The 18,632-nt window shown below is 36.2% G+C and overlaps 1 protein-coding gene across 1 annotated transcript in view; it reads right to left on the bottom strand.

Annotated features, from left to right (window-relative positions):
• ZNF281 (zinc finger protein 281) overlaps window positions 1-17,175 on the bottom strand; it is a 22,538-nt gene extending 5,363 nt beyond the window's left edge. The window contains exons 1-4 of the mRNA XM_005423750.2: window positions 17,088-17,175; window positions 5,555-5,731; window positions 1,261-1,302; window positions 83-351 (exon numbers count right to left, since the gene is read on the bottom strand). Coding sequence (XP_005423807.1) covers window positions 83-351; window positions 1,261-1,302; window positions 5,555-5,731; window positions 17,088-17,175 — 576 coding nt within the window. The remainder of the gene's footprint in view (window positions 1-82; window positions 352-1,260; window positions 1,303-5,554; window positions 5,732-17,087) is intronic.
• Window positions 17,176-18,632: the final 1,457 nt, after the last annotated feature.

Genomic DNA, 18,632 nt, shown 5'->3' with positions numbered 1-18,632 from the left:
GGGTGGAGGAGCGGCAGATGCAGAAAGGCTAAAATTGAGATTTTTAACAAAGGCTCGAGGGTGTTGCTGTTTGATCCCAGACCAGTGCCATGAGACGCACGTAACGCCACGGAGATAGCGAAGCCGCCCCGCTCCCTGAAACACTGCGGTGTTCTGGTGGGATGTGTCCATCGGGCACGTTGGAGTCACGCTGCTCCCACGCTCCCTGCCATGCACACGCTGCGGAGCGGGGCTGCCGTGCCAGCCTTTCCCAGCTGCGAGCGCTGAGTGACACACCGGCAGCTCGGCTCCCCGGGGCGCTTTGGCCCACTGGCACAGCAAAACCCGTTCGAATGGTGCTCACTGCTTGAGCTGCATGTACGGAAATAATTCATCCTTATACTAGAAATGAGATAAAATTGTTATTTTGAAATAGTAACTTACCTCGGTTAATCAGGAAACCTTTTCCGCTATTTTTCTAATAGTACATGTCCTCCTTAGAGGATAATAAAACATAAATAGAATTCTGCTTAATTTCTGAGTGCTTACTTCAAAACCTTTTTGTATTTCTGTGAGGTTTTAAAATGCAAGCATCAGAGGGGTACCTTAGCTTAAAAACTTGGAATTAAACATATTAATACTAATTTTGATTACTGATGTAATGGAAGTAACGGAGCAAGGTGCATAGATCCCTTACAATTTTTAGGCTTTATCTGTCAAAGATGTTTTCCTTTATGAGAGAGGAGCCTATAATATAATATAGGAAGTACTATATAACCCTATAATAGCAGTACTTTTCATAACCCTGACTGGTACAAAGGCTCAGGTCAGATCTTAAAATCTTAAACATATCTGATTAATGCAAAAAAGTGGAATTTTATGCCATTTCTGTACTTCAAAATTTTGTTAAGTAAAACTACTTCCCTTTTATAATTTAAATATTTTATAGCATGTAAACTAACAGTTAATTTCAAAATGTACATTGGATTACAACAGCTTAGGACTGTCAGGTTTAGCTAAGTGTTAAAAGACAGACCAGGAATTCAAAAAACTTAAAGCAGCAGTAAAATATTAGTCAATGCCTATGAGAAATGAGTCTGTCCCTTTATTCAGGGTGTCTGTGTTTAATGGTAAGCTGGGATGCATATAAGCCAGTCCAAGCATGAAGGGCAGTAGGACACTCGTATGGAAAGCCAACTTTGTCCCTCAGTTATCAAGATAAGAAACCTGTCATTTCTCTCATTCACTCTGTCAGCCTTGAGATACTCCAAGCAGACTTACCTCTGTGTTGTACACCCCATATATCAGGAAGATGAAGAGACCCTGTAAAATAAAATGGAGGGAAAAAGCTGTTAACTCTAATCATTTCAGCAGTAGAAATACCTGAAATAAACTTTCCTGGGAGCAGACAAAAGAAGACACACTTCATCAAGGTCAATTTATTTTTCTATTTTTCAACATTATAAGCTGTACCTTGAGCATTTATTTGATAACATGGGAGTGCATCAACTATACTGTGATATTCAACTGTTTGAAAATGAAAAACTTAGCACCAAAAGATTCATAACATTAATTAGAAAATTGAATTTTATATTTGAATGGTCTTTCGACCAACAAAATAAATTTATTTCAAAAAGTGAAAATACAAACTGAGGAGTGAACAATCTCTACTTCTGATATTTCTTTTCTTAAAACTAAAGGTAAGAAAACATATGCTACCAAATTCTACACTAAAAATATACTCCCACATATGTATTGACAAATACATAATTATTTTAAAAACTTAAATAGGAAGAAAATAAGAAATGTACAAGGACAGAAAAAAGTAACCCAAGCAGATAACATACATGAATCACCAAAGTTATTTTAAGGCTTGCTTCACATTGGCCTCCTAAACAAGCCAAATCCAAAGAAAATACTTCTATGAGTTTTCCTGAACATATTCACCTTATTGAAGGGTGTGTGTCCAGGATCTGAGTTAATAGTGCAGCTTGGTACTGATTCTTGCAATCCGCAGGCAGAATCCTGAAAAGCATACTCAAGTTACTGTGATGAATAGAATAACAAATGGAAATAAATGTAAAACATATATAGTTTGCTATAAAAATGCTTCTGTAACTCAAATTCACTGTGGGTTCATAACCTATTTTTAAACTTATTTGTAAAATTACCCTGCCTTGTAATATTAGTACTTAAAATTGGGAACTTGAATTTTTCAGGGAAAAAACTCTTGATTTTCAAATCAAAAATATTTTATGGTAAGAAACTGCATTTTGCAAATTGCAATTTTTCAATCCAACATGCAAATTACTTGAAAATATTTGGATTAATTCTGGATTTGCTCATCAGCAAAATCATTATCTTATTAAGGAGGGAGGAGTAAGAGGTACCATTCACATGTAATAATTCCACAGATTACCCAATGCCAGCATAAAACCCTTGGGAGAGAGAACTTCTGCTTAATTTCCTTTGTTTAGTTTTTCAAAGAAGCTAAAATCCAACACTTTTTTAAAATCCAACACTTCCTTTCAGTTATTTTTCAGGTTACATCAATGAACTCAACAATAAGTAAAAGTAGATTCAAAAAGAGCCAGCTGTGGGTTTGTGTGTGTTTTCCTACAATATGTATCACAATTATATCGTGATGCTCATTTACAAACAGAACTGCCGCAATCCTGAAGCTTGGCAACTCACATAAGTGATTTACAGGCAAACTGTTTGTGGACTAAAACCCCAGTTATCTCTATATTTAGAGTTAGTGGACCATTCTGAGTCTCCTGACACAGAATCATTTGAAATCTACATTAAAAAAGGAGGCAGTACAAAGTCTATGCCCTTATGTCCTCCTACGTTCATTTCAAGTTCCCAGGATTTTAGGGATTTCCATCCAAGGCAAGAGGCTGCTATGGGTAGCTTAGAGAGGGAGGCAACAAATAATCAGCTCTTAAGATTAAAGGAAAAAAAAAAAGGAAAAAAAAATCTTTCTCAGGCTGATCCCAGAAGAGAGTAAAACCACATGCTGCTTGTTATTCAGGTACTTTCAGAAGTTAAAACTCTGGTCATGCAATACTGGTTGCTCTGATATAAAGAGTAAAAATAAGTTTAAAAAATATACATTCTAGACTTTCAAAATTAGAATGCGCTTTTTAACCTAGGTATGCAAAAGTAATGTGATAATTGGTTCTGAGTCTCTTCTGAAATCTGTGAATCTCATATCATCCCAGAAAAACAAACTAGTTAACTACTTAAGTTTGGATATTCACTAATCTTACAGAAAATTTGAAACAAATCATTAAAGATTCCAGACCTTAAATTGGCATGCCAAGTTTTTGCTTTTCTTTAGCTTGATAACAACTCCTTTGAATATTTAACTGTTAGAAATATGAAATGTTGTAGACTTTCTTATCTTAATTCTTGTAGACTTCTGGGAGCTTTTTGTCTTGCTTTATGTCAGAGTGGGGGTGTCCTCCAACATCAAATTATTCTAATAGAGTCAGCCCAACAAGGATTTTATTTATTGCCTGCAATGAGTTACAAGATCTTGGCACCCACAGCTGGTAATGAGGGGTCCTTTTCCACACAATGCTGTCATCAGCAATTACCTGTATAGGATAGTTGTGTGGTCCATCTGTGGTGAAAATAAAGAGGTGCAGAGCCTCAGGTGGTTTGAAATGTTAATAATGTGGTCTTACATAATTGATAGTTCAGTTTCTTTAGCTCATTAGTTGCAAAAAGAGCTTCTCTGTTTTTTCAGTGAGCCCTGGTGTCAGCAGCAGTGTGGTTCTGTGAGCAGCTGCCTCAGTTGCTCAGGCTGGTCAGATGTTCTTTGACTTCTGGGAATTAAACAGTGTTGTGACCAAGCCAGTAATTTTATCCAGAAATGTTTATGATACCTGTTGGGATCAATAAAGTAAAATTCCTTCAGGAAGGAAAGCACATTTGTATTTTTTGTGTTTGAGAGCACATGTGAACCCCCAGAGGAATTGTAGCCCATTGTGCTCAGTAACAAATCCATCCACATCCAGAATAAGCTATCTATGCCTTGTAAAGGTGAAGGTTTCTAGACAGAAAATCTGGCCATATTGGCCAAAAGAGAACATGCAAGCACACCTGCCATTTTTCAGGTCTCATGCCAAAATAGGATATGTTCTTGGTAGACTAAGGAGAAGTCCAAAACCTTCAGCAGAGTTTGAATCCTGCCTTTTGGAATCTGAGAAAAGCCCTGCTTAATTACATCTCTGACTGTCACTCCGGGCAGGGCAGGAATGGATTGCTCAGCTTTGAAATTAGGCAGCTCTTGCCTGAATTGTCCTTGCTATCTTGAATAAATCAGTCTCTGGACAGTTCTAATCTCTAGCAAGTTTGTCAGGATCTGTTCCAGTTTGGGAGGTACCACTGAAAGTTGACACTCTTATCACAAGTTCATTCTGCTTTAGGGCAACAGAAATTTGCATGGCAGTCGTTTTTATCAGAAGCTTCTTTCCATTATTTTAATGCTTGTCTCCTTCTGTTACTATTTGACATTTACTTTGTATGGACATATTTCATTCAAGATTAGACAAAAAATTGCAAACATTTTTTAATATCTTGAGATTGCTACACTGATACTTTCAATGTTTTAAATTTCAGCATTTTTTCAATATACACATTCTTGAGAATGTGGAATTACTTCATCCTTCTGTTTAAGCATTTAGTCTGTGATTTTTTTGACAACTGAAAAGGATCATTAAGGAATCACAGCTACTAAAATCCTAATTTTCATACCTCAAAAGATCAATTAAATAAAACCATATTAGCAAAATATGTATGTAAACACTAGAGAGAAGAACTGTAGTAGAATAAAAATCAATGGAACATATTCTAAATAAATCAACACCTAATAAAAACAATTCAATATTTAAAAGCATTTAAAATCTCCAGCACTGTAAATTTTTGGATTGCAAGAAATTTTCTGATTTGTGGAAGAGATAAAGATAGATCATATGCAGCTATACTGGACTAATACTGCTTTTTTCATAAATTAAAAAATAACATTATTGCAGCAACAGAAACTGCAGCCTGCAAACAGAATTTGTGTTACTCACACAATCAGTCTTTCTGTAATCCTAAAAAAATAAAAATTGTCTCAACAAGGAGAGATTAAAGATTTACTGTTTGTTTTAAATCTAGACCAGTGCTAGAAACTGTAAGCTTCAGGAAACTTTTGTCATACAACATCAGTTTTAATGCAAAGAATATCAAATTCCAAAATTATGGTAAGAAGCTGAAGAAGTTTGAAGTCTTTACTTCAACATTTAAGAGGTCTGAAGTTAGAAACAGCACTGTTGTGAAATTTCAAAGTCACCATCCCACAGGCAACTATTTCAGCTCTTGTTATCACTCAATTGGTACTTGCAGGCTTTGCAAACAGGAGCAAAGTATGGGACTGACTTGGATTTTCTGCCTATAAAAACTAGAAGTAAAACAGAAAAAACCAAAACCAATGGAAATTTTGTAATGCTAATTAACAGATCCACAGAAATTTGGCAGTAATAAACTGTCATAGCAAAGGTCCTGGAGCAAATCAGTAACTTACCCTCGAGCAGAGCCTTGGCTTTGGCCTCAGAGATGAACTGTGCTTTGCCTGGGTTGCATTGAGAACCCAAGAGTTCATCTCTAGTTCTGAGCCATATTAAAGAGATATTTCTATTAATGTCCAGTGAAGTGGAAATGGACAGGTTGAGTGTAGCTCTGGATTCCACACTGAGAATCTCTGCAAGGAATGAAACACAAAAACAGTTTTTACAGAGCCACATAGCAAATGTTAGATGAAATTCTGTATAAGTGCCAGTAGAATAACTGGGATCTAGGATATCAATATCAAAAGAACAGCTCATTCTCCACAGCCTTAGTAGATCAGCATTCCAAATGTTAGCCTGCCCTAAAGTTTATTTTAGATAAAGCCAGCAATAACCTCTCTGCACAAAGGTATGTTTAGGATGATAGGAAATACCCATGTTTAAAAAAATAAAGGTTGGAATGGACGCAGAGATGTCAGCTGTCCACCTCTCTGCATAAGCAAAATAGGATATTTAAGTATTGGGAAAAGCTTTCATATGCCAGGTATAACAAATTTCTGACACAAATGCGTCATCTAACAGATTTTTTACCTTTTAACCTTACCAAGATCCTGTTAGAGTACCTAGACAAGCCTGTGTTAATCTACTTTTTGAGGTGACCAGGATCAGAACTCTTGACCTTTGCAATAAGTCTATAAGCATTACAGTCAGGGCTACAGGATTCAGGAGTTTTAAAGGAAATTTATCATACTATAAAAGGTTACCTGCTTCTGTTTCTTCTTTTCCCAGTTTTACTTTACAAATCAAGATACGCTTTCAGAGCGTGAAAAAGCCAAGACATGAAGCCAGTTGTTTTTTTTTCTGAGAAAATTAATTACCATAATCACACCATATACGTCAAAAACCTAAACAGCACCAGTCAGAGACAGGAGATTGGTGCTTCAGTTCTTTTTCCCAGTAGTCCGTTATTCACACACAAAGTGGTCTGACAACAAGAGTGTGCCCAGACCTTGGTCTTGCTATGCCTTTGCATGACTCCACTGCTGTACAAAACATGTCTTTCTATACATTTTTGTACTTAGAATATTGGTTGCAGGGAAAGAACTGCAAGTTTCATTCCACCTGCTTTTAGAGGCTTATAATTTCTTCCAACTGCACCCATTCCTTGTACTTGTCATCAACTCAGAGATTACTTTCTCTTGTCACTAACCCCCAGTTTCTCATTTTATAAAGCTTTCTCTAAGTACCTTACTGAACTGGGAATACACATGGGAGTGGATTATATTTCATACAAAAAATTAATTTATGCTCTTGGTCTGCTCCACCCAAAATAAGTCAACATGCACAAATGAGCACAAAACCTACTTGCAACATGTTGTCACTTAGGTCCAGATTTGCAAAGGTCTTCAAACATCCCAGTTGTACTGATTTCAAAATTAATGTCTCAATGAGCTGGAATCTGACTGCTGTTACAGATCTGGGAAATAGTTGATGGTCCCATAATAATACACGGGTATTTTCAAAATTATGTTGATTATGTTGAAAAGATTGATGTCTTGGTGTGGATTTGAAACTTACTTACCTAAATGAGCAACTACCCAGAAACAGACTTGCAAGTTTGGGGTTTTTTACTGCTGCTTGTTTTCTGTCTTTTAATCCTTGCTTGCCACATGGGCATTGGTTTTCATGATAATATGAAAAAAGTTACAAATATTAGGTTTTTATATTGTCAAAAGGATGATAATTCAGATGAAAAAGGAAAAAGTCAGATCCTTCCAAAGATCCACATGTCAAATGTACAGTAGATTGTTTTGAGCAAGAAACTTAGAAATTTACTCTAAGCCTAAAAATGTTAATGTGAAAATAGTTTCCATGGGTCATACTTAAGTTTCACTTTGTTGCATAGCAAACAGATGCAGTTTACAGTTTGAGTTCTTTCATGAGCCAGCCCTGCCACACGATTGTGAAAGCCATGATGGGTTCTGATTGCTCATGCAGGATCAAGCTATCCCAGCCATTTACATTTCTATTGTATGGTGGGTTCCAAACACGCCTTTGAAATTCTGCTGTCAGTCTGGCAGTAAAACCCTCTGTGCCCTGTGCTTTGAAGGACTCTTCATAATTCTCATATAGTATGCAATGAATCCTTAAACTGCTCACTTGAGGATGATAGTTAACCTCTAGAAAAAGATTGAAAAACACTAAATGCAAACCAGTATCTCGGGTATAATTAATAAAAAAAAACTTGCAGCACTTTACCTTACCACCCCCCCTTCCCCCCCAAAAAATAAATCATTGAACTGTATGGCCATATAACTAATTGATTTTTAAAACCCTGTCTCTAAATAGGTGCTGAAATTAATTGATACTTCAGGATTGACCCAAAATTCGTATGTTCTCTGTTCTCACATCAAAATAAATTAAAATATTTTAACTGGGGAGGGTTTTATGGGAACAAAAAACCCAACCACCACCACAGACCAATAAAAAACACCCCAGAAACTTTTAAGTTTCATTTGGCTTCATTTGGAAGTTTTTAAAGACATCACAGAAGTATATTTTTAAAAGGTGGATAAATCCAAATTATTTACACCTAAAAACAACTCGCACTTTCAAGGTTCATTCTGAGAAAAACAGTCTGAGAATGTAATGCAAGTTCATACAACATTTCTGTTAAACCGAGTTTTAATTTCTGCCCAGCATTAAATATTCATAATTCAGTTAAGCATATTTAAGGTGGTAAGGAAAGAAAATAGGATCTATTTCCACATTAGCTTGTAAATGACACAGAGTGCTCTAACAATGTACTTCATGGAAAACAGACATTTAAGTTTTATATTCCAAAGAATCATCTCACTTTGCATTGCAGCATCACTTTCAGATCCCAGTGACCATCCAGAACTGCCATGGAACATTTTCCTGCCAGCTCTCCCACTCCTCACAGAGTGGCATCCTTGTCGACATTACACACATGATTAACAAGAAAGGAGAGCAGCCACTCCCCAGATAAGACAAGGAGCAACACAGGGGCACCATGGTCAGCAGCTCTGTGAAGAAAGGAAAGGACAACACGAGACAAGGAAAGAGTCAAACAAGAAAAGTATCTATTAGGAGACTGCATCAGGCTGCTCAGGCAGCTACAATAGAATTAGATTAGAACAGAAGGACTTAATGCCAGAAATTTGGTTCCAAACATAGGCAGCTGAATAACTGTTTAAAACTAACTCTGTAAAGAAATATCAATTCTACAGCTTTCAAGGATCAATATAGGTTTTGTATAGATATGGATACAATGGCATTAGTTGAATCCATCTGGTATTAAATCCTCCTTTCAAAAGCAGAGGTTAGTGTCTGAAATTCAATATATTGTAAATTTAACCAGAAAGTGCCCTTAGAAGTTACAGCTCAGAATAGCACATAATGTCTAAAAATTAATGGATCTCTGTGCAGTGTGATTTAAATTGGATCTTTGGTGACCTCATGAGAATGCACTGAAAGTGACTGTACACAGAGAGCCATTCAAAAGAAAACAGAAGCTAGAGACAGAAATGAGGATGTTTTTTACCCGTATCTTCCTTTCACAATGTTTTTTTACATATTACCAATAATGTTTAAACATTGAGTAGCCATTTTCAGTTGGCTGTACTTGGCACAACCATTTACCTAAACTAACTACAACAGAATACACTGTGACTCAGGTTCCTTTTAAAAATATATCAGTCAATAAATACATAAACTCAAGGGTTTACTAAGACCTAAAATATTTTTCCAGTAATATTAGGGAGAAGAGTGCTTACAGGCCTCTCCTAATAGCAAAGTGGGGAGGGTTGTTTTGTTTTTTTTAAAGTCAGTGAAGAAAAGTCAAATCAACAGCAACCCCTTTACATCACATTTAGTACTTGAAAATGTCCAGCTGGTCTGGAGAACCTGTAGAACCATCAGCAATGCAATGCTTAATGAAAGAAGATTTAATATTCTAATTTATTTAACGGCAAAGCAAGGTGATTTCCCATATACCTCCTCCAAATATTTTGCATTTTTCTTCTAGGCATAATTTTTCACCATCAGAGGGTAAATTCCATTAAATTTGAATTAAAGAGACATATTCTAGTAGCAATAAGCCATGCCAGGGTGTGCATTACTAGACTTTTTGGCAAGCCTTTCAAGTGATTGAAGGCCCTTGGTGTTCAGGCTGTTCCTTTGCAGCACACCCAGGACATGCACCAATAGCCCACAAACACACATCTCTGAGGGGCTTATTACTGCTGCACATTAATCAGCATGGCAGTCTGATGGTGGTTACCAGTCATTCCCCCACAGCTGGAGAGGACTGAAAAACAAAGATTTTGTTTGCAATTAAAAGATCTTTAGGGTCCTGAGAGAAGCACACGTTTCAGCCCAAAGGGGCAGTACTTTCAGACTTCCAAGCAGCATTTAATTTTGCTAACATAAGTGACTTCAGAGAAATACTGTGATTCTGTACTAAAACCTGATCATGAAATCAAATCTGAGATAAATTGATCCTACAGTGCATCTAAGAAGGGCAATAAAATTATTACTCTTCAGATAAAAAATCCTTCTTATCGCAACATATTTTTTTGTGATTTCAGTGCCTCAAGAGCTCTTGGTGGACTCTGCTACATTTACTTTCTCCATTCACAAATCTAACAAAGCAAATCTAACAGAGCAAACCTAACAAAAAGGTGGCTGAAAGCAAGAGAGCACAATTCTTAGTCTGTATAAATGCATTCATCAGTATGTAGACAGTGCCTTTTACCTGAATATTCATGCTTCTGAACACATTCTCCTGTATTCCTTGCAGAGGAGTGCTAACTCAAACACGTATGCACAATGTGCAACACTATTTGTATTCATGGCAAAAACATTTTCTTTGGCTGATAACTGAATGAAAACAAGAACCCTGATTACTCCATTAAAAAATAATTTGATGGCTAGTTTGTTATGGAGCACATGTAAGAGCTACAGTGCATCTGTTTTGGAACTTCAGGGTTCCTCCAGAATCCTGCATGATTTGTTTATGATGTGGTGATGATTGACTGTCAGCTACTAATAAATGGTAAATAAAAAGGTAACGTGTGATATTAAAGTACTACATTAGCTACATTGTGATTAAATTACAGTAACAGCACCAGCTATAAACCTTTATAGAATCTCCTCAGCCATGCAGTAATTCTCCTAACTATACTATTATGTAGAGCACAAATATTTCTTTGTAAGTCCGAAGCAATACATCAGGGAAGCATTTACTGCTAAAGCTAGATTGAGAGTAAATGCATCTTGGGTTGCTATGAATAAAGCTCTAGCTTCTCATTACTTTATGACAAGACACAGAAATTCACTTTACTTTTCATTTAAGCTTTTCTGCTCCAGTTTATAGATGTATGCCTTCACGCTTTTATTCCCTTCTCGCTTCAGCCGTACGTAATAAATGATTATAAATTTTCACATTTGACCACCTCTCTGCTAGTCTCATGCTTAATGCACAAAGTTAGGAAGCTGCAGGTAAAAATTTCACAAACACTTTTATTTATGATGTTGTCCTTGGTAACGGAAATTTCAATGTACTGAAATGAAAAGTATGATTAAAGGGATACGACGTCCTGACAAGGATAGTAGAGGGCAGCCTTCTATTTCCCACTGAAAATATATAATACTTTTTTGACATCAATTTCATAGAGAATAGACATGGGCTAGTCATGAAAAAAAAAGACACAAACATGTTTCTAACTTCACTGTTGTTCTGCTGTCTTAAATGAAACTTATTCCAGAAATATATTGTCTGGGTTACAAAGCTTTCAAGCTAATGTCAGGCACATAGATAATTATGCATAAACAAGATATTGTGCAGTTCAAAAAAATCAGGCACATAGATAATTATGTATAAACAAGAAACTGTGCAGTAAAAAAAAAGTCTTACTGATTATGTTCTGCAAAATTAAAAAAAAAAAAACAGACCATGTTAAGAGAGATATCCTTTTCTCATTTATCACTTTTCGCAGTCATTTTACCTCTACAATTTCTTGTCGATTTCTTGTGAGTAGCTTTTGTCTGGTTTTGATTCTATGTTTATTTTAGGTAATTCATACTGTCCTATGCAGCTAAAAAGTTGTAACAGACTCAAAACCTTTTAGAAATAGCACCCTAATAAAGACTGGAGTTTGTTCTAATTAAACCCATTTTGTCTTATCTTTAAGCATATCAAAATAAAACTTACAACATTAAGAGCATTGTTTCTAATTATGGGTAAATGGGGAAGCTGAAATAACATTAGGGTCATCTTAATAACATTTATCGTTTTAGATCACATGAAAAATAAATTAATCTAAAATCTCAGAAGTGAAATATAACTTCTTGAGCAATTTTTAAAATCACTTCAGTTGAGTCTCATTCTTATAAGAGGTACATATGATGTGCAGATGCTATTACCAATTAAAATAATGTTATGACTTAATAATATCAAACCCCTTCTACTCTTTACCATCCAGACAAATATTCTGTCCAATTTCCAATAGCATAGATACAAATATAGAACTTTTTTTTTAAACTAGCTGTTGAATTACCACATTCCAGAAAATAAATTATGTTTCAATCTATTTTTAAAGTATTCAATGTAATAAAGCTTCTACATTTAGTCTTTTTAGGAAAAACAGACAAACCACACTATGGAAAGGGGACAGTTAAGAAGTTCTGTACAACAAACACTGAAATTTGCACCCCCAAATGAATGTTTCAAATCCTGCTTGGATCACTGCAAACTAGAATTTGCTTTTATGCATTAGTTACTCAACAATATATACACAAACCTCTGAGTTTATATTCACTGTCAGATGTGTCTGTGTACAACTCATAGTGAATGGGTTTTTGTGACTAGCATTAACTGGCATAGCTAGAGAGAAATAGTAATGACCAAACTTTTCTTCTGATCCTGTGAATTTCAATGATAATTAACTTGGCTGCGCAGCTCTAGAAAGTTCCACCTTTTCTTTAACAGTGCTATTAATTCAAATAAAAAAAATATAGAAAATCATATTGGTATTAAAAAGTTGTGCTTTTTAAACTTTTGAGGCATTGTTTCCCAGCCAAGGACTGGGTAGTTATTCTTTGCCTTTTAACAAATTTATAAACCATTTGTTGTGTTGCAGATACCCAATCATTGCAAAAACCTCCTGGATGTACAGCCAGAATGTTCTCCAGTCTGTTTGTATAACAGCATCATGCCTTTCTCAATAAAAGAAGCTACAAAGATTTTGTGACAGATTCTATTTTTTGCCCAGCTATCACAAACCCCTGAAAAACACATTGTGTTTTACGTCAGTTATTTAAAAAAAACCCCACAAATTATAATGACAAAAAACAAAATTGCTGAGAATTATAATTCAAATGTCTTCATCCATTTCAGATTTACTGTTACTCTGAGGTTTACACCTTGATATTTTTTTCCTCTTACCTCACCACACAATTACAAGCTACTGTAATTATTCCTTTTATAATCATTGCCATTATAATACCAACAATCTACATTGCTGAGCATTCTGCATAGTGTCCTTACTGAAGCACACCCTACTCTAAATGCATTCCAATATTTGCAGTTTGAAACCTGACAAAAATGTCCTTAGAGTAAACATGTGGGATCAATTATGCGAAATAAAGCGTGCAGGTTAGAAGTACCATACCACAGCAGAGCTCACACTTGCTTTTAAACTTGCTAATATCTCTGACCCCTCTCGACAAAAGCACTTTAATCAACATTCACATATTACTTTTTTTTAGCCATACCATTTAACAAGCTGCAAAAAATGTTTAGCAATCAATTACATACATCAAGTTGATATGCTGCAGGACTGAGGGTCATTTAAGCTTAGAGCTACAGCTGAAAGAGTTTGGAAAAGCCACATGGGGAGCAAACCCACTTTTCCCTTTTAAACTTGCAAGCAAAAGGACAGCTTAATTAACCCAATAGAGAGTGTCTCCTCAGCCTTTCTGAAGCTCTTTGTGAAAGCACTGACAACTGTTCTTTTGGGCCTTAAGAATATTTGCTTTATGTCTTTAAGTTTCAGCTGTGCATACATACAGCTTCAGTAAGAAAGGCCACAATCAAGTGATCATATTAGATAAATTTGATTCTGATCACATGGCCTAATCCCATGCTGGAACAATAACCTAAATCTGGACCTGGCTACTGATGTCTGGTATGAGATATGGGTCAGTGAACATAAGTGCTCTATTTGTAATCATAAAAAGAGAGATAATGCATAGGATGCTAAACTATTGCTTTGCCTCCCCTTCATCTTATGGGGAAATTGATGGTCCATATTCTCCAGAAAGATAGTGAGAGGATGTGGCTGATTAGGAGTCAGGGGTTTGCTCTGACTATGCATCTTTTGAAGAGATTCCTTTCTTCTCTCAGCAGTTCTCAGAAGAATGTGAGTAATAAGAGAAGATTCCCTACTCTTCAACGAGGGCATTGCTTTTCAGGGAGGGAAGTTTGTTTCATTACTTTATTAATCACCACCCAATTCATTGTGAGCCCTTAGGCAGCCCAGCACAGCTTCTGAGACAGCTCCACCCACTCTCCTGCAGGTTCCTGTGCCGGCCAGCTCCTCTGCTTTTGGACAATCTCCAGGATGGCCCATTCTCCTTGCAGAGTCTTTGCTCACTGCCTGCTAAGCTGGTGTGAACAACTTTAGTTTTCTCTGCCACTGCCTCTGACAGGAACCAGGAAACTTCATTGGACTGTGGATTTACTTTTGCTAATGTTAATCCCATAGCATCTAATTAGAGTGATCACACTTTTTTCAGGACAAACTAAAAACAAGGCCATTTCACTCATGTAGTTATTTTCAAATAAGCACTTACTCATATGTCAAGTCAACATTTAAATGAGAAGTATAATTTAGAGGCTTTACTTCTTTTTTTTTTTGTAGCAGTCTCCAAAAATAGGATAACCAGAATTCTTCCAGAGCCATATATAAGGTGTGGTATAAAGGGCACACACAGGACACAGTACATACCTTAAGAACATCCCAAGTACTCCTGGAGCCTTGGCACAAGTGCTGCAAAATTAGCAAATGCCCAAACACCACAGATACCACCTAACAGTCATGTAAGGGTTGAAAAGATCCAGAGGAATCTTGACACAAGATCTGTCCAAAAATCTTTAAGTATGGATGTTCTGCAGTTGTACAAGATAAATATTCTAGTGGGTTTTAGTTTGGAAGTAAGATTATTGCTTCTTGCCAATTTTGGATGGTTCTTAACCTAAACTGGGTATTTGTCTGATGCATTGATGGATGCATTGATCTGACTCCAACCTGAAGTTACTAAGGTTTTATAAGACAGCAATAAAGCTCTCTTTGCATTAAGCAGCCAAGCACATCAACATTTTAATGAACTGTTTTTACATGGTTCGTTGAGTAGCTCCTAGTCTCCTACAATACAAATCACGTCTCCGTCACCCTCGCCCCTCTCATACAGGCAGGGTGTGGACTGGAAATGGAACAGCAGTTCCAAGGATCTTCAGAAACAGGACATTGTAGGCAGTGCAGCTCCCAGCAGGACAAGTGTTTAAGCTATTGTGTCATCTAAAGGAGATCTCCAGCAGCCACAAGCAGTGAAGCAGCTGCCCTGTAATCACCAAGCAAGCTGCTCAGGACCTCGGGAAAATGGAGCTCTTGGAGCCACCGCATTGCATCGCAAGGCTTCCGCCCATGAGCTACAGCCTTGGACGGTGGGCGGGGAGCTCAACTGTCATTAATCATACAACAGCCCATCTCCCAAACAGGTATTTATTTTATATTGACCTGAAGGTTCAAATAAATTATTGAAATCAACCTCAGTGTAGACCAAACCTCCTTGGAATAATTAAATTACATTAATGACAAGCATTTTGGTGTATTCTAGTCAACCTTTAAAAAGCAACATTAAAAGCATAAAATATTTATTGTAATGCTTTCAAATAGACTTCATGACACATTATGTATTTTTGAGATTAAAGATTAGTTCTAACACATGATTTAATAATGAATGCAAATTATAAATGAATATTTAACAAACCATATCACATTTTACGTCTTAACATATCCTTTGCCATTACTGTAACTGAGTGAGAAATGGCTCTGTGATGTATTGTCCTGCTACCTAAGGCCCTGGTGTTTTCACCTTGATATGGCCTTTAAAATAAATTTATTTGTTAACATTTAAGAATACCATGCAAGAGTTGGCATAAAACATTTATAAGTCTGTTTATGATTGAAGGAGCCATGCACTAATCAGGTAATATTTATTGTAAAAATAATTCATTTGGCCAATTGTTCCATGAAAAAAAATATTTGGAAATGTTTATTTCCAAACTTAGTTTAGGACTAAGTGGTACTAATGGTACCATAAAGATGTTATATAGTGTTAATATAACCTGAGTATTAAAAACATAATGAATTTGCTATTTATGAACCATTAAGTTTTACCTCAACCCTAGAATAAACTTCCGATCATTACAGATCTATTAATAACTTTTCTGGCATCTTTTCCCTCTCTTTGTTCCCTTCTCTGCTTTCCTCTACATGGTCAGAGTCATGTTTTTTGATATTTGCAGAATTAATTAAAATATGTTTTAAAAAGCAGTATTTTATTCTGAGCAATGTTTTTTAGTATTCTGTGTGCTTAAGTGACTATACAGACTACTACCACAGAAAGACAAATATTATTTTTGTTTACTCTTCATTAGTATTTGTAATGCCCTATCTATTCCTATTAAATTTATTTTTATATTGCAGATTTTAAAAAAATGCAAGAAATACGGGATTCTCAGTTTCATAATTTTGTTCAAGTGGCCTGGTTTAGACTTTCTGTAGAGAATAAACTACACACAACTTAAACCAAAACGTGGCCATTACATTGGGTGGGAGGTTCACTAAACTCCTCAGCAAGTTTTAGTGATTGAAATAATAAATCTCCTGTCTGGCACTGCTCAGCTGAGCTGACCATGTAGATCACTGTCCTAATTTAATCAGCTAGGAATGAGACTTAGAGTAAGTTATAGTCAGAGCTTGGCAAGTAACGTTTTGTATTTATAAAACATTCTAAATATTTAAACATTAATGAACAAAAATTGAAAAAAAAATTCTGGCAAGAATTTTCTTCTAGTAGCCCTTTCAATGCAACATTTCCACACCACTTGTGACCCAAAGACAGTGTTTAAAGAAGAGAGTTTCAGATATTTTAGGAAAAATAGAACAATAAATTAAAAATGGAAAGAGGAGGATGGGTCAGAAAATATGAGATTCAGAAGGACACTATGACTAAAGGAGAGTCAGAAACAATGAAATGACTACCCATAGGTGAGCAAGACATTAAAGGAAGAAATTTTAAAAGAGTTATTAATTGGCAAGAGAACTTTTGGGATGGCAATCCTTATTCTCTTGTCCTGCTGTCTGCCATGTTTGTCTGGAATGCACATTCACACAGAGGTTTGGGTGCTCAATTGCTCTCTGATTTTTTATCTATGTTGTCCTGTTTCCCAGACATCCCTACCTCTTCCTGTAATCTTTTCCCAGTCATCTCTCCTTATTAATTTTGCCGTTATTTTCTTCACGTTTCGGTCTCCAATGTTCTTTGTCATTGCTGTTCACTTTACAGCTATTTCTGACATATGCTATGCAACCTTGTAAGACTTATGTCATTAACAGTTTGGGGATCACTCCTATTTAGGCTGCATCTCAGTTCAGATTCCCTTTCTCATCTGTTGCCATTGCCTATTTTCCTTCATTTCATTACCTTTAAAAGATATCTAAGAGTTTGCAGTACTACATCATGGACTGAAAATACAGTTGCTGCTTAATAGATTTGGAGAAATCTTATTTTAAATCATTAAAAATTTTCAAGAGTGCCTAATAACTCAGTTCACCCTTCACAATTACTGGCATGATAAAGTGAAACCCTGTTAAGATGAAAAAGTAGCTGTTCATTGAGGAGCTATATTTTCATGTTCCTGCTTATACCAAAGTTTTGTGACTGATCTGATTAATCCCAAGCTAACCATAGTACAGTAAAATAAAAGCTGAAAAACAAGTGTGTGAGAGTAATGCAATGTTCACCCTTGTTTTCAATTTGCAAAGCTACCATTCACAAGACACAGGGCTGTCCTTGTGTTGGTCTCTTCACATGCACACAAAACCCAAGCTGAACTGGATGACAGACTAGTTTCACTCAGTAAAACAAAACAACATTTCACTTCTCCACAGTAGTATTCATGACCCAGGAAGGTTTTATCCAGACCTAAATACAGGAGAGATAACAATATTGTTTCTCTTTGCCAATTTTTTTCTCCACACAATTTGAGTTTTCCCTGAAACACAAATTTTGTCAAACACTTTACACCAGTGTCTTTTCCATTTATCAAGGGAACAGTTAATAAAGCATCATACCCAAGACAGGGAGAATTTAAAAGCCAAACCAGCACACCAGACCTCAATGTGAGAATTAAATAAACTTAGTTTTAACTGTATATGTTCTCAAAGTGTTGATACACTTTTCAAATCTGATTAAAGTTATTTCTTTTTGGCTTTTTTTTTCCCAATCATAGGACAACAAGCTCTATAATTCCACAGAATGATATCCAGGGAAGATATGTGGATTTGCCTGTACTACCACCATCTTTTTTCAAATTCTCAGCAAGCAAAAAGCCTCCGCTGAATACCCTGGTAGTCATTCTGGGCCTTCCTCAATACCCCTTAAAGCCAACTGAAACAATTTCACAGACTTGGGTACCACCTTACGTGAGGTGCCAAGGCAGCCAATGACCATAATCAGCAGTTCCACGGGTTCCTCTCTCTCACTCACCTCTCCTGAGCTCTCTTACAAAGCTCATGGGAGGTACAGCCTAATGAGGACATGTTAAAGTGTTACACAGCGCTGTACACTAAAGCAAAAATCAGGAAAATCACTTCCCCTGTGACAACACGAAACCGATTCAAAGTTCACACAAACCGGCATTAGATTCATGTTTCTATTGCATCCATTCTGCCTCATGTCTAGTACAACTTCTGCTTTAAATATCACAGCTACTTCTACAGCCAG

This window comes from Geospiza fortis, unplaced genomic scaffold (genome assembly GCF_000277835.1).
Source record: "Geospiza fortis unplaced genomic scaffold, GeoFor_1.0 scaffold229, whole genome shotgun sequence".
In the NCBI taxonomy this organism is placed as follows: Eukaryota; Metazoa; Chordata; class Aves; order Passeriformes; family Thraupidae; genus Geospiza; species Geospiza fortis.
This window is presented reverse-complemented; position numbering and strand designations above follow the sequence as displayed.